The sequence below is a fragment of the Excalfactoria chinensis genome, chromosome 7, assembly GCF_039878825.1.
Source record: "Excalfactoria chinensis isolate bCotChi1 chromosome 7, bCotChi1.hap2, whole genome shotgun sequence".
Lineage (NCBI taxonomy): Eukaryota > Metazoa > Chordata > Aves > Galliformes > Phasianidae > Excalfactoria > Excalfactoria chinensis.
Window position 1 is genome coordinate 24,520,353 of NC_092831.1, and position 15,282 is coordinate 24,535,634.

Consider the following 15,282-nt stretch of genomic DNA (forward strand, 5'->3'; position numbering starts at 1 on the left):
AAAATATCATCTGTGTATCCAGTTTGAGCAAGTTCAAGTCTCTGCTTACAGTTGCCTTGCAGTAGCAAATTCTTTGAAATCCATTTAATAGTTAGGTGGTCTTCCATAGTAGGAGTCTTGTCGTATTTTTGTATGAGGGCTGTTTGTTTAATTTATGGATGTACTGATCAGTCATTATAACGAGACACGCCACACCTTTTAGTGCAGGATTAATGGCTCTTGGTATTAAGAAAGGTGAAGGCAAAGGGTTCCCTCTCTGTCCCTTTTTTCCCCCCCTTTCCCATCTGATGGTGAAGGGCTGTGTTTTGTTCGTTCTGGTTGTTTGGATTATTTCCAGGTTTTACTGTTGCTTAATTTTATTTCTCCTTGACCCCCAGAAGTACAATTTGTGATGTTAAAAGGAGCCAGTTGTTAAAAAGCTCCACGAGTAAAAGTGCTGTGTCACTTTCTGCTCCTACTGCAAAAGTCTTTTACTACTAATTTTCAGATTTTAATCTTGTATATGAGAAAGGTTACGTATTCAAAAGAGGCTGGAACTCTAGCAAGGTAGAGGATAGGAAGGCAAACCACTGTGTGATTGAGCTGGATGTGCATTGGGTCAGCACAGCAGAAATGAGCGTTAGAGTCTCTAATGAGATCAAGGATATGAGTGCAGAGAGGTTTAAAGATGACAGAAGAGCAATTTGCAAACAAATATGTGTGCCTTGCTAGAAATGTGGAGTGTCTTTCAAAGTGGTGTATTCTAAAGCAGATTCGTGTTTCATTTGAGTGGACAGAATTATCACCTTATAGTTTTATTTGTATTGTAAATAGTTTCATTCCTGCTGTTGTAGGTTTGCCAGGTAGATTGTGTATATTTAAGACTTGCAGAGCACCTGTATTCCAGATGTTTCTCTTGTCATACAGTGCGTCCTGACCTCTGAAGTTGCACCTCTACAAAATTGTTTTATTTTTAAATTTTATTTTCTAATTTGAGAGAATATCCATTAGGAGAAAATGTAAACATACTTTTCAAAGTGATTACTGTATGCTGTAATGGGGACCACCTACATTATTGCAGAAACAATTGATAAGTAGGATTTTACAGGGATTAACTAGATACATTTTCCATACTTGTTTTATTTTATGTCTAGTTATCTATGGCCTCCTTATTTTACTTATTTGTCTTCATTAGGTGAAGACTAAGAGCCATGCAGAAGGTCCAATATTTGTGTAACAAGAGATACACAAAAGAAGCTGTAGTGTTAGGTTTAAAACATGTCTGTTTATTGCTGATTGGCTGTACAAAGTCAATAGGATTATGAAAATGAAGGCAAATTCTCTTTCATTTTTTTTCTGAAGTTTTAAAACATTGTGTCCAACAGCTTTATTTTTGCTAATTAATCTATGTTCCGTAGAGACCTATGGAGATGGAGGGTGGAAACTGGTCTTGTGTCTCCTGTGTTGTGACTGTTCTTGTCATACTGCACAAACAGTATTTTTCTTGTTATCTTGCAACCATTTGGATGGAGAGTTATTGTAGATATTGTAGATAATGTAGATTATTACCACTCTTAGTACAGATGTCAAATGTAGAACAAAATGATTGTTACTCTTAGTACAGGTGTCAAATGTAGAACAAAATGGCTTACTTGGAAAAAGTAAAAATAGAGAGAATTTGGCTGTAAGTTTGGGAGTAGGCTTGCGATGGTCTTTTCAACTTAGTTATCTTGGGGATGGGTCTGTCCATCTGGATGGGATCTGACACAATAAACAATTCTTGGTTATTTCTCCTTCTGGATCCAGCAAAGAGATTTAGTACTGTCATTAGCATGGTCACTGATGGTAATAGTACAGCATTTTACTTTCATCTTAGGTTGCAAATGCCATGAAGAACTCACTGCCCTTTGATGCTCCTGATGCATCCCAAGAAGGCCAGAAGGTACTTAAAGTAGAAGTTACTCCAACAGTGCCGAGGATTTCTCGAACTGCCATTACAACAGCTTCTATCCGTCGTCACCGCTGGAGAAGAGAAGGTGAGCATTCTTTTCCAGTGGCAGGTACTGTAATGTACTGTATTCATCACCATCACTGTTACTTGGCTTCTGAGTTTGAATGTTTGCAGAACAGTTGGTCATGGTTGTTTTGTTTATTCCTTTTGAAAAGTGATTCTCCATAACTATGTATGGTATTTTACATCTCCAGAGCGCTGCATGAACATGAACATTTGGGATGTTTGTTTTGGTTTTGTTTTGTTGAAAGACCATGAGGTATGTTTGAAGGAGGAAAAAAAAAGAAAAGGGCAAAAAAGAGGCTGGAAATCATTTACTAAGGTTTTTTTTTTCTCAATTATGAAATAACATAAAATTATAGTGGCAGAGTTTAGTGTAGAATTTCAGTTATTTCTGTGATGCACTCTGAAGTTCAGTTGCTCTGTCATCATAAACAGCTTAGGAAATGAATGTTAATATTCAGACCTCGCCTAGGATTGCAGTTACTCAGAGCCCCTGAAGATGGGGGAGATGGAAGAGCTGAACATCAAACTCCTAGCATCGTGTGGTCCAACTTACAGAGGGATCATGTCATAAAGTAGTTTTGGATAGCTTTAAATTATTCTATTTCTCCTCATTCCTTATTGAATGCTTAGATCACATGGAAGCATGATGGACCGTATGAAGAATGACAGTAAACATATCGTAGTGTTTTCTTTCATATGGTTAAATTTTTGTTGTAACCGTAGCAAAAAGCTGCTTTAAAATCATTTTGTCAAACTTAGAAAACTTTTTTATTTTTTCCTGCTTGTATGAGATAGAAATTAAAAAAAGCTACATAATAACTGAAGGCAAAATGTGGAATAACCTAAAAATAAACTGAGGGTACAAGAGTCTGAAAACAAGTATCAGGATGTTCAGGACAAGAAGCAACCATCTTCTATTTCCAGGACTTTGGGCCATGTTTGTCTTTACTGTAGCTGCCATTATATTCATTTTCTAGTCTCTGGTATGGAGTTTAGCCCACCTGTCCCTTTCTGTGGATGTTCTCACAAACTTTTAACTAAGCATGAGTAGTGTTTCGTGTTTGTTCTATGTCCACATAAATCTTCTATTTTCCCTGCCTGGGTTGGAATGCCAAGAAAGGAACAGAAAAGCACTAAAATGTTATATGTTGAATCCCAGATGGCTTTGACTTCTCAAACGAGGCTGACTCAAGCATACCTGGCTCACCGATCCAACACGGCTCCACAGACCTAGGGATCAAACGTGAGCAAGAGGGGGAGGTGCTGATGCGCAGGACCCCTGAGCATGGCTTCCTGGAGCCCACCTTGGCAGCAGCCACAACAGAGGGTAGGACAGAGATGAGGAGGCAGAAGTCAGTGAGGCAATTGCTGGACGAGGATCCTGGCTCCCTATCCCCAAGCAGAACTTCTTTCCATTCTAGTGTGTGTTTCCGCTATCCCAGGGTGTATTAGCTTCTCTTTGCAATACACGCATCCCCTATATACCTAACATCAGGTCAGGTACTACCTTTTGTTATCACATGGGCTGGCCTGGGGCTTGCTTCTGTGTGGTGAAAGGCTGCTTGGCATGGCAAATAATAAAATAAAAATGACAAGGGTAATAGCCAAGAGCTTTGGGATTGCTTGGACACTTTCTATTACTGAGCATGTTTAATCGAATATTCGGAGGGAAAAAATGCACCAGATGACCATGAATCCAGTCCTGAAAAATAGACAGTATAGAATATAAATGGATTTGGTTGTCGACAACTCAGTTCCAGTAATGTCTTGCTAGTCTATGCTTTTAAATTTCCAAGAACAAAGTCAAGCCTATCTAAGACAGATTTGCAACTATTAATGTTTCTGTTTGACAGTCAACCTTTAAATGAAGACTTATAATCCTACAACTAGTGTAGATGAATGATCTGACTACTGTAAAAACAAGAACCTGAAAGTAAAAGCCTGTGTTTCTAAACACTTTAGAAACAATAATCGCTTCTTTATTCAGTTGTGCTGTCCATGAAAGTGGTGTAGGGCTTTATATTCCCACACGATACTCAGGAATAGCAGATTAGAATAGTTAGTAGAGGTTTATTTTACTTCAGTTCATCTGTTTATTTTGTCATCCTTATTCCACAAAAGATATTGTTTTGTTTTGAGCACTGGATTTGAAACATGATTTCTCATCAGAAATGAGAACCGATTTCTTATAAATTTAGCTAAACATAATTTAAAGTGCTTTCATATTTTAAGTCCCTTATCTGAACAGCCTTCTGGTATTTCCAAAATATGTAAGCATAACAGCTGATAGTAAATGAGATTTATTTGTAGATTCTACATAGGCTTCAGATTTGTTCTTCTGGAAACGATCATCTGGAGAATTTGGAGATTTAATGTAGTGTCACCACAATCCTTGTCTTTATCAGAGTTGCTATCAAGCATGGGATTATAATCTATTCCTTGGTGCATAGTGAGTTTGAGCATGCTCAGTAAATGAGTATGGCCTTCTCCTAACTTCACTGGTTCACTTGGTCTCATTTCTTTGCATGTGCATGACCTGAAGGATATGGAGAAGTCCTCAGATGCAGAGAACATTCTGGAAGGGATAGGAAATGGAAAAGAAGTTGTAAAAGATGTGGCCTTTTAGTCTTAATTTGTTTCCGGATGCCTGTATCATTTGAGATGTTACTGGAGAAGTGTTAATTCCACATGCTTCTGTTAAATTTGGTTGAATATAATTAACTTCTTTAAATATTGACAGTATATAATTACATGCTTGGGCAAATGGAATTCTGCTAGTTAATAGTAGCTGGGAAAAGGGACAGGAATGGGGTTTGGTTTGATTATCAGTATAGAATTGGTACGTGTATATAAAGGTCTTTTATTGGTACTGATTTCACAGAAGGTTTTGGTTAGTGAATATCCTCTCATAAGTTTTGGTATATAAAAAATACAGTGAGAGACTGGTCATTTTCAGTTACTTTTCAACCTTGAGCTATGGAAAGGATAACTAGAATTAACGTTCCTTTAAAAAAAAAACAAACCTAAAATCCATTTCAGATCAGTGTTTTGACCCAATAATTACAAAAAGGCAGAAGACTTCAAAAATGACTCAGTAATACCTTAAAAGACATTCTGCTTCTGAGTGGTAGCAACTACGGCTCTGTGCTCTTTGGAGTGAGTAGAGAAAGCCGTGTCTGCATTTACAGAATTACATACTGGTCTCGATAAGGCATTATTTAGAGAAAGATTTATCCTCACAAGGAGCAGCAGGAATCCCAAAGACATGCTATAGTGCAATTAATGTGATTTCTGGTAGATTGGGCCGTCTTTTTTCTTCTGGCCTTAAGTAAAGAGTGCATGGCTTTTAAAGTTTAGTTTTCTTTTCAAAATCATCTTATTGGTCTCTTGGGAAACAAGCAAACCTCTGTGACTTCATTCTATTTTACCTCCAAACACAGAATGTAAAGAACGGAGCATTTTTTGTTTGTTCCTGTGGACAACTTCTAGAGGAAAAATAGATGTATTGGGAAGGTTACATTTACAGAGTTATTTCAGTCCTACTGAGAGCATCTTGTAGCTATATGGATCTGACTAGAAAGTAATTCTCGTGCATGTTGTCTTCTCTATCTTCTTCATTTTTTAGCACTGCTGAGCTGCTTGGGCCTCTGTCTAGTTGGAACATGGAAAAGCTTGCAACAGCCCCTCTCAGTCTGGTCTTTAAATTTTGTAGATGAAATGATACCTTTTTTGTGTGTGTGTGACCCCTTTGCCTTGCTGTCCATCAATAGGACCATATGCTTAGCAGTTTTTTCCTCAGAAATGTTCTGACATAAACAGTGAGGAAGCAGTAATGTTTTCATTATAACAGAAAGCTTAGCGGTATTGTCTGGAGATGGCATTCTGCGAGTTACGCATCTCTTCTAGAATAAAAGGGATTGAGAGGGGACTTCTGCTGCTATTATTGCTGCTTGTAACCAAACACGCTTTCATCCAGCTTTGCATGGTTATAAAGAAAGATTTACTTTGGTTTATTGAAATAATTATCTTTCCTTTAGTAGGTTCCAGTTACATCATACTTTTCTGAGCATCTTTGTTTATGTGTGGGAAGTTTGGGGGCGGGGGGGAGATGTGGTGACTGGCAAATAGAATTTCTCGCTGTCTAATGTAAGAAAATACTTGTATGTCTTGGTGAGAAGATAAGGGTTTAGCTTAACAAAACAGGAGGAAGTAAGAATGTATATACTTTAAATATGGATACAGGAAGTTAAAGCCTATTTTTTTTTTTTTTCTTTTTCTAAGAAGGCTAAAGACTTTACCAGTGAAGAAAGACTTCCATAACATGAACTATATTATCTTCACACTTCTTAGAAGGCTTAATAAATCAAGATAGAACTATATAAAACAACAGAATAGTATCACATTGCATTGGTGAGAGAAGCCTGAGCATGCTCTACTTTGGAGAAGGCTATACATTGTTTATAAGTTAATATACAATAATGGTAATTCCAAGGCAAAACTTCCTAAAAAGAGGAGTAGGTTTAGAAATAGAGTAATAAAGCCTCCCTATAAAGTTCATTTTTGCTTTACATTTTGGAAACGTGAAGTTGGATCAGGCTTATGTTTCCTTTATGCAGAGGAAGCAGAACTGAATGAAGGCTTTGTGACTGTTCTGTTTGCCATAACAAAATATTCTGTAGTGCTCTGCTAGCAGCCAGTACGAAAGGATGTTGTTCTACTCAAATATTTTAATCTCTCAGATGTTTACCACCCTGTTCCATGAAAGAAATTGAAACATATTTCCTTGGTGGCACACTGAGCTGGACAAACTGCCAGTGTAGCAGTACGGTGATTTTAGTTACTAAAGAGGTTTTGCAGTTTTCTGACCAAAAGCAATAAAATAAAATAAGTAAAAATTCGGGCTTCACAGTTTTTATAAAGCAGAGCAACATTTCGAGAGCCTGAATGTCTTTTTTTCTTTTTTTTGCAAGTGTAGTTAAACTTTGTTGGTTTTTTTTTTTCCCATTCAAACAATAGATCAAGCTCCATTTTCAATTTTGAAACTTAAATGCTGTTTCATACTGAAACAACTGAAACAATAGCTTGTTTTAAGTACTTGGAGCTTAGAAAAAGGATCAGAATAAGATTAAAAAAAAAAACAAAGCCTTCATGTATAGCCCTAATTTATAACCTATAAGCCCTAGGACTGAAAACAAGGATTTAAGAGAGAAGCTTGACAAGCTTTAAAATCCCATTCCAAAGCACAAAGCTTCTTGTACAACATGAAATGTTTCAGATGTTAAATTTCCATTATTATGCTTTTTTTTTTTTTTTTTTTTTTTTTTTTAAATCTTGATGTTGAGATTGAAGCAAATATGATGTGGAAGCGCGTAGGGAGGATTGCTGGAAATGCAGGGAGGATTGAGCTCTCAGATAGAGAACTAGGAATTAGGTTACTCTCCAGCAGAAAGCATAGTTGTACTGTTTGAAGAGCCAGCTACATACAACAGAAGCCTTCTGCCTCTTGTTGGAGCATTGCTGTTGGCCTAGAAAGTAACCTAATTCAGAAGCTTACCAAGTACATTCCAGAAAAGTACTCGAACACACTCAGATCTTGCCTCAAACTAGGATAAAATAGTCTAAAGGCCCTTTTCTTTCTCTTATTTAAAACTAAAAAATGACGATAATAACAATACACACGTATAAGTAGGAGGATGGGCACTATTACCTGCAGACAAAACTTAAACAAATTTGCCACACAACTTATAATTCTTCTGTGTTGGTAGACACAGTTATACATATTATCTGGACTGATGGAAGCAATGCAGAGGAAGAACAAATCAGCTTCAGGAAGTATTTATTGACAGATTCCATTATTCTGCTACATTTAACAAGAAGATTATTGGCAGATGATCAGGAACTTTTAAGCAAATGGAAAGCAGGTGGATCAGCAAATGGGGGCTTGTTTTGATGTTCTGTGTACATCTCTATTCATGTAACTGGAATGCTTATTGTGTGTTCTGATTGGTTTGGGTTGTTTTTCTTTTTTTTTTCTTTTTTTTCTTTTTTTTTTTTGGTGGGTTGTTTTTTTTTTGTTGTTCCTTTTTTTTCATTAATAGATACTGAAGGCGTAAATGGAAGAGAGGAATCTGTGAACCTTAACGATGCTGATGAAGGATTTTCATCAGGAGCATCTCTCAGCAGCCAGCCAGCTGGGACCAAGCCTCAATCATCTGTATCCCAGAAGAGCAGCTTAAGGAAAACAGCAAGTGGGCGTTCTGCTAAGGATAAAGAAACCTCTTCTGCAGCAAAATCCAACGACAGCCCTCGAGATTCAGTAGCTCGGAAGCAGTACGTGCACCAATCCACTGACCTTGGTGCAGATATAATTGAGATGACACCTACTAAGAAACACCTCAGCCTGCCTGCTGGGCAAGTGGTGCCAAAAGCCAACAGTTTGAGCTTGATCAGGACTGCCAGTGCTTCCTCCAGTAAATCGTTCGACTATGTGAATGGTAGTCAAGCAGGCTCCAGTGTTGGAGTTGGTACAGAAGGTGTTACCAATCTAGTAGCTGGCAACACCAATCGTTTTTCAACTATCAGCCTACAAGAGGACCGACTAGGCCACTCTGGGGAAGGTAAAGATCTTCTTCCTCCAGGAGCTCCCCTGACCAAACAGTCTCGATCTCCAAGTTTCAATATGCAGCTGATATCCCAGGTGTAACATTTAACTCCCTTTGTTAGGACTCCCTATTTGCCCTAAATCCCCAGGCAAGTTCGTTCTTAGGCAAAACAAGAACCATCATCCTGCAGTGTGAAAATACTGACTGTTGTGATCTTGTTTGATTTGGTTTAGCTATCATACTCTATTACTGAAACAGCAATAATTCTTCCCCCACCTTCATTCTGCCCCCTTGTAAACATGGTTGTGAAGCAGTATATAATGTACTGTATGCCTTTTTCCATGCCTTCCTTTCTCCTTGGGTGATGTGCAATCCATCGTAGGCTGATCAGTCCCATTTCAACACTGTGAGACTGGAGACACCGTCGGAAATGGTGAATGTGATCCCTATGAGATGATGCTTTGGCTTTGTTAAGAAATAGAAACGGGTTTGTTTTCTCGGTGTACAGTACTGCAAAGACTACTGGATCATGACTTTTCTTTCACAGAACCAGGAGTGCCTCAGAGATTCTGGTGTGACTTTGGACCTCTCTGAGTCTGTGCAATCAATTCTGGGGAGGGAATTGTCATTGCTGCTCCTGGCTGCTTACAGCACTTTCATCAAAATGAGGGTAGTTTTTTCTCGCCTGCCCCTAGTCTCCCATCCCAGAAGCTTTTGATGTTCAGCAACTGAGGCGTGCTTATTACCAAGTTGTTTTCCCTCTTGGGGATTGTAAGTAGATAATGTAGGTTACAATGCACTTCTGATGGTGTTGTAGCCACGTGTAACATTATTTGTCTTCCCCTCCAGGACACAGGGTCATTCTGCATGTAGACTAAATTTTAGACAAGACCATGCTGTTAAAGAAATTCGATTTCCAAGTGGGAGGGAAGCACTACGTTCCCAGGAACTAATGGCTAACTCTGCTCCATTTTTGTTGTGAGTGATGTTGTTGTTTGTTGTTGTACTTGTGAGGTGGTGATCACTGAGTTGAAAAGTGTATTTGGGTAAAAGAGTATTTCTCAGGCTGCTTTCTACAGTATCATGGATGTTAGACATCCCCGCCCCTTTCAGCTTCTTCCTCGGCATCCCTAAATTCAGTCATGGAGTCATTTTGAGAGTCTTGCAGTCCAAACAGATCATCCTCCTAAGGGACTGTCTCAGGGATAGAGAGTTTGTTTTTTTTTTTCTTTTTTTGCTAGAAACACAGAAGCTTTAATGTGAAATGCTTTTCTAGAAATACCATTTACACAAAGGGGTACTGACAGTCCTTTTTTTCCCCCAGAAGGATCACAGTTCATTGCCTTGGTATTTATCATCTATTATGTTTTTCGTATTATTTTAGTGGAGGGACCCCTACTCTAGAAAATGCAGAACTCATGCCATTGAGCCAAGCCTTGAATGTATATGACTGGTGTGAATGGTGGGCACTGGCTGGTACTAATGCTAGAAAACACTGCTTAGAAGCACATTTCTGATTGTGTAGGAAAACGTTTGTTATTCTATCTCTCTCTCTGTCCTATTGCAAGAGAGAAAAGGTGAAAGTTCATCCTGTATTCTTAAGTAATGTATGATATCCTGGAAGTTTACAAATTGTAAATCCACAGAAAAGAGCTATGATCTTCATGCAAGCACTTTGGTTTCATTGTCACTGTGAAGAGTAAACATAAGCTGTTAGACATAGCAGGTTATCTTTGAATAACAGAGAATCTTGAAGAAATTCAGGACAACATCGTGGCGTTACTTTCGTTGTTAGGTTTTATAATGCTTTTTTCTTTTTCTTTTTCTTTTAAACCTCAATTCCAAACAGAACTTTCAGATTTACATTAAAACTCATTTAAATATTTGAAAGCTTTTTGTAACTTGATAAATTGCATTGGCAGTCCAGTCTTCAGATCTTACATTCATAGAAGAGTGAATCAAATGGCATCTGGACTGATGCAGAATTTCAGTAGAAAAAGAATTTCAATGGAATCCTCAGAAATAAAGCCCTGCTGTTTCAGAATTTAGATTAGCCTTTCAGGGCCACTATGGATAGAAGTAAGGCACAGTTGATATTAAACTGTGAGTGAATTTCTTCTTACGATTAGACTCTCATTTATTTTGTCAAGTTTTGCTGGTGGAGGTGATCGGCAAGTTATGGCTGTGCGCAAGGTTGCTTGTCAGTTGTTTCTTCCCTGAAAGTACAAAATCGTAGAGATCATCGCTATGAGAATTCTGTAGAAGTGCCATCACCGCAAACTGATACGGACCAAACAATTTGATTAAATCTTTGGGAAATAAGAGGTCAGGAATGACAACTTTGTGAGGAATTACTTTAAGTATTTCTATGCCTTTAAAACATGAGGGTTGCTTGTTTAGTGAGGTTCTCTGGTTTCTGCTTTTGCTATTCCAGACATTCCTGTAGAAGTTTAAGGACATGTATATCAGCATTGGGCCCAATTTTAGAAATGAATATTTTATACTCTGGAGGGTGGAGCTCCGCACTGTTACACTATTTCAGGAAAGCGAGACAGCCCAGTGACTTCAGATAGGGAAATCAGGTGTACATGTCTCAAATTGAAGTAGTTTAAAGTTCAGCCAAACTCCAAATCAGGATGTTTTTTGCAGTCCTCACTTTGGTGATGTGCCTTTTGTTATAGCTCAGTTCATTTTATTCTGGCTTGTTTGTGTGTGTGTATACACACACACGTAAGAACCAACCATATATATATGCCTACCACCCTTTAGAGCTTTAGAAAGGGTTCAGTTTCATCTCTATTAAAAAAATATTTTTTGCTACGTGCTGATGTGCAGCATCTGTAACTTGCCAAAATTATCCCGAGTGCAGCGTTTCATCCGTGGGAAGTTGTTTTGTCATTTTCTAGGCACATACTGATCAACACCTGTCTTAGAAAGTGAGTTGTCACTATGATCTGCAGACCAGCCGTAATAGCAGCCTCTGCCAGTGCTTTGTATCACACTTACCTCTAATCCTTCTCAGTATCTCAGACTTTACCAAGGTGCGTGAAGATTGTAGCAAAACCTCCTTTAGTGACATTCAGTACACTTCAAAGTTCTGTGGTGGTAATAAAAACAGAAATGTCCAGGGTCTGGGCTGTGAGAATAATCTGCTGGTTTTCTGATTGTGTTACATACCAAACAAAAAGAATGCTCTAATTTTCTGATACCGGTGACAAATATCTAAATTTAAACCTCTTTATTCTGAATTCACTCTGCTGTGTCACGTCTTAGAACATTTGGTACTTAATGTCAGGCACTAGATGGAAATTTCTGCACTATTTCAGGGCAGTTGCAGCATTGTAAAAGAAGGCTGAAAAGCAGAACACTAGATGTGTGCATGTGTATGTGTGTGCAAATATTTTTGATGTTTAGGTAAGGAAGTGCGGGTACTATATGTAGATGTCTATACACGTGTCAGTAGGGATAAATGAATTATCCCCTGATACGGTTTTTATCATGTTACATTATGTTGCCATTTTACAACTCATTTTTCTTGGGCTTTATAATTTTTGAAAGATTGCTAAGTCAGACTTTGGTTCTTTTCAGATCCCTTTTGTTTTTCATCCTGCAGGCCACAAAGTGAAGCGGAAGTATCTATTGCGGTGAATGTGGCAAGGTGAAGTTTTAAGTTGCTTTGTTACTCTTGCTAGTTTTAATTTGGAGACTCTTTATGTCACTGTTCGCTTTAAATGCAAATTTCTTTGAACACACTTTCTGATGTGAGTTTGAAAAAGCTTTTAATGGCGTACTTCATTCTGTAGTGCTGAACATCATGTTGCAGCCAGTAAGCGTTAGATGCAGTTATTTGTAGATTGCAAGTGTGTTGGTCTCAGTTACCTAAATCTAACGTTTCCAACATGCTCCTGCTAGCTTGAACACAGCTAGTCATCTGTTCTGACAGCAAAAGTACGAGGAGAAAAACTGTTTTCTGACAACTTATTTATTTGCACTACTTACGAATACTGGAGTTTACTGGGACAGGGTTTTTTCTCACCATGTGAGGTTTACTTGTGTGTGGGTAGGTACATACATTTGTCACGTGTTGACAATCAATTGCCTCAACTGTGTGTATACTGTATGTAAATATGAACATATTTTTCAAGATTAAGGGGGAAACCTGCACCTTAATGGTGGTAAAGCTGCTCTGTAGAAAGGTGGCCCCGACACTTACCCCTTTCTGTCTCCAGATAGATGTGGCTTGTTTTACTTCTTTAATGAACATAATTAATTTTCCTGGAAAATTTTAGTTCCAGGGAGATTTTCCTCAATGTTTAATGTATAGCATGTTCAGAGAATTATATTTTCAAAAGTTAATTTTGGTGTAGATTATTCTATGCTATGGCTGTATTTTAACCTAAGGTTTAAATTTGTTCTATTTTATCATGAAACAATGGCTCTCTTTCAAGCGTTGGAGTGTTTTCATTTCGGTCACAGGCCGGAAATTTTTGTTTGACTTGGCTTACAAATTGAAGTTAATTTGAAGACCAAGTAGTAACCAAGAATAATTTATTGAGTAAAGTTCTTAATCAGTACAGACTTGATACTGAACTCATAATCCTGGAGGAGGTGTGGAAAGCATAATGGAACTTGAATGGAACGTGTGTGCTGCATACAGAACAAAAAGATGTTTCTGTTATTTGTGGATCTGTAAGTCTTACCCTTAAATTTTGCTATTCTATCACTGCCAAAGATATTGTTACCTTGGCATGTTTCGAATGGGACTGAAACCATTAGCTAGGTCTCATTTGTAACATTCATTTACATCATTGGAATAGTTCATATCAGAACAATAAACATTCTTTCTTTTTCAATGGCTTGTTTAGGACGATCACTAGGTAAAGTTATCAGTAACCAGTCCTTTCCAAGCATCGAAAGCGGAGGGCTCATCCTCTGTACTTGCATTATACTCTTGGCATAAATAAAGTTGATCAATATTTATTTTCTCTGGTATTTTAAATGCTGCTTATTGCTGATATATGGGCCTTAATTTCTCTGTCTCTTTTTAAATTAAGATAAATTTCTCTCAATTTTTCAAAATAGTGTTAGTTTGTTTTCCCACTGGCTCTTAAATAAATTTCACTTCCGTGAAGCTTTTCTGTGGTTGATTTGGGGCAACAGATCCCAGTGTGGACATTGTATTTGTGAATACATACATCAGTCTGTCAAAATCCACATGTTTGTGATCAGCTGAAGAGCTGAAATACTCACCTGCCTCTTAAGCATGATGGACAGCAGCAGAGCTGTGAGCAACTCGGTTCATCAGTAGCGTATGAAAGCAAGCAGTAAATGGATTTTGCAAGACTGATCCGTGCGATGATTTTCCATTAGTCGTTACAGAGTTTTATTTCAAAATGAACCAAATAGTGGAACAAATGTTCAGAACATAACAGGTGGCTGTTTCTGAGAAAGTTACCTTGTAAGTTTGGCAAGTGTCAAGGCCTGCTATCATGTAATACGTTACAAGTTCAAAAGCGAGCTCTACAAGTCTGAGGGTACCTCACAGCTGCCAGGAATGGAGTTAGTAAATATCTGCCTCATGTTATGTGACCTTGAGATTCTTGTGAAGAAAAAAAGAACCATAAGTAATTTCTGCCTGTTATTTATTTTCTTAGAATCAAAAAAACCAAACACTTGTCTGTTTGTTCTTTTTTCTTTTATCCATACTAATCAGATTTGAGAAATAGATAGTTTTAGGGATAACAAGAATTGTAAAATGGGTCCATAAATAATTTGTTCTATCATAAAGGATTACTAAGCTACTCCTGTGGGGAGCTGCTGTGTGAGATCACTTGTACAGTAAAACTTTGTGTCTGTACAGTAAAGCCTTGGCCTACATTTTCGCTTGTGCACAATGGGCAAAGTTGATTAAGCTGTATTAAGAAATTATTCGGTTGTGAGCTCCCAGTGTTTTATAGTCCTCATCCTCCCCAGAACTGATGAGAAAACAGAAAAACGAGTATGAATGAAGCAACCTTTTCAAAGAGAAATGAGCTTTGTTCAAAAACAGGTGGGACTTGGGAGTGACAAGTACTGGCTTCTGACACTATCCCTTTTGTTCACGTGGTTCCTGTTGTTGTGCTGGACTTTCATGCTGTTTATGAAAAAAAACCTGAGTGTTAGAAACTTTATGGCTTGAAGTATACAGTAGATGTGAGTTAGCAATCACTCTAGATAAATCACTTCTCAAAGCTTTTTAGTAGATAGTACTGGGGTGTGTCTGTGTTTTTGTGTGCCAGTGTTCGATGATTACTTTGAAACAAGACTTCTTACTGTTTACGTGCAGAAAGTGCATACTTTTAGGATGGATATAACTGGCTGGTTTATTTAGGAAGAGACAACGTATGATTAAATAAAATTGAGTCATTTAATGTTTTTTTTTCCATATCGAGGATTCCAGGAAAAAAAAAAAAAAAAAAAGCTATGAAAGGTTTTTAATAATTAAATCAGATACTCTTAATAGGTTTTAGATTTAGTAGGGTAGCTTTCCTTTGCTATACAAACCGAAATCGAGGTCCCCCGTGCTGCGTTTTTTACATTTGTAATTCCTCTATTTTACAATGAATCTTTTGCTCTGTACTGTCCTTGTGAGAACACAGGATACGCCATCGGTTTTACTAGCGAAAGCAAACACTCTGCAAAGGG

At 37.8% G+C, this 15,282-nt stretch overlaps 1 protein-coding gene across 3 annotated transcripts in view; it reads left to right on the forward strand.

The window, feature by feature from the left end:
* LOC140254819 (hyccin 2) overlaps positions 1–15,282 on the forward strand; it is a 67,021-nt gene that overhangs the window by 36,055 nt on the left and 15,684 nt on the right. Inside the window, exons 11-13 of one of the 3 annotated variants that reach the window (XM_072341870.1) lie at positions 1,856–2,015; positions 3,156–3,323; positions 8,095–13,571. In XM_072341870.1, the coding sequence (XP_072197971.1) occupies positions 1,856–2,015; positions 3,156–3,323; positions 8,095–8,699 (933 nt within the window). In that variant the 3' untranslated portion in view covers positions 8,700–13,571. Of the gene's footprint in view, positions 1–1,855; positions 2,016–3,155; positions 3,324–8,094; positions 13,572–15,282 lie in introns of those variants that run through there. The other 2 variants (XM_072341873.1, XM_072341874.1) reach the window with 2 other exon arrangements.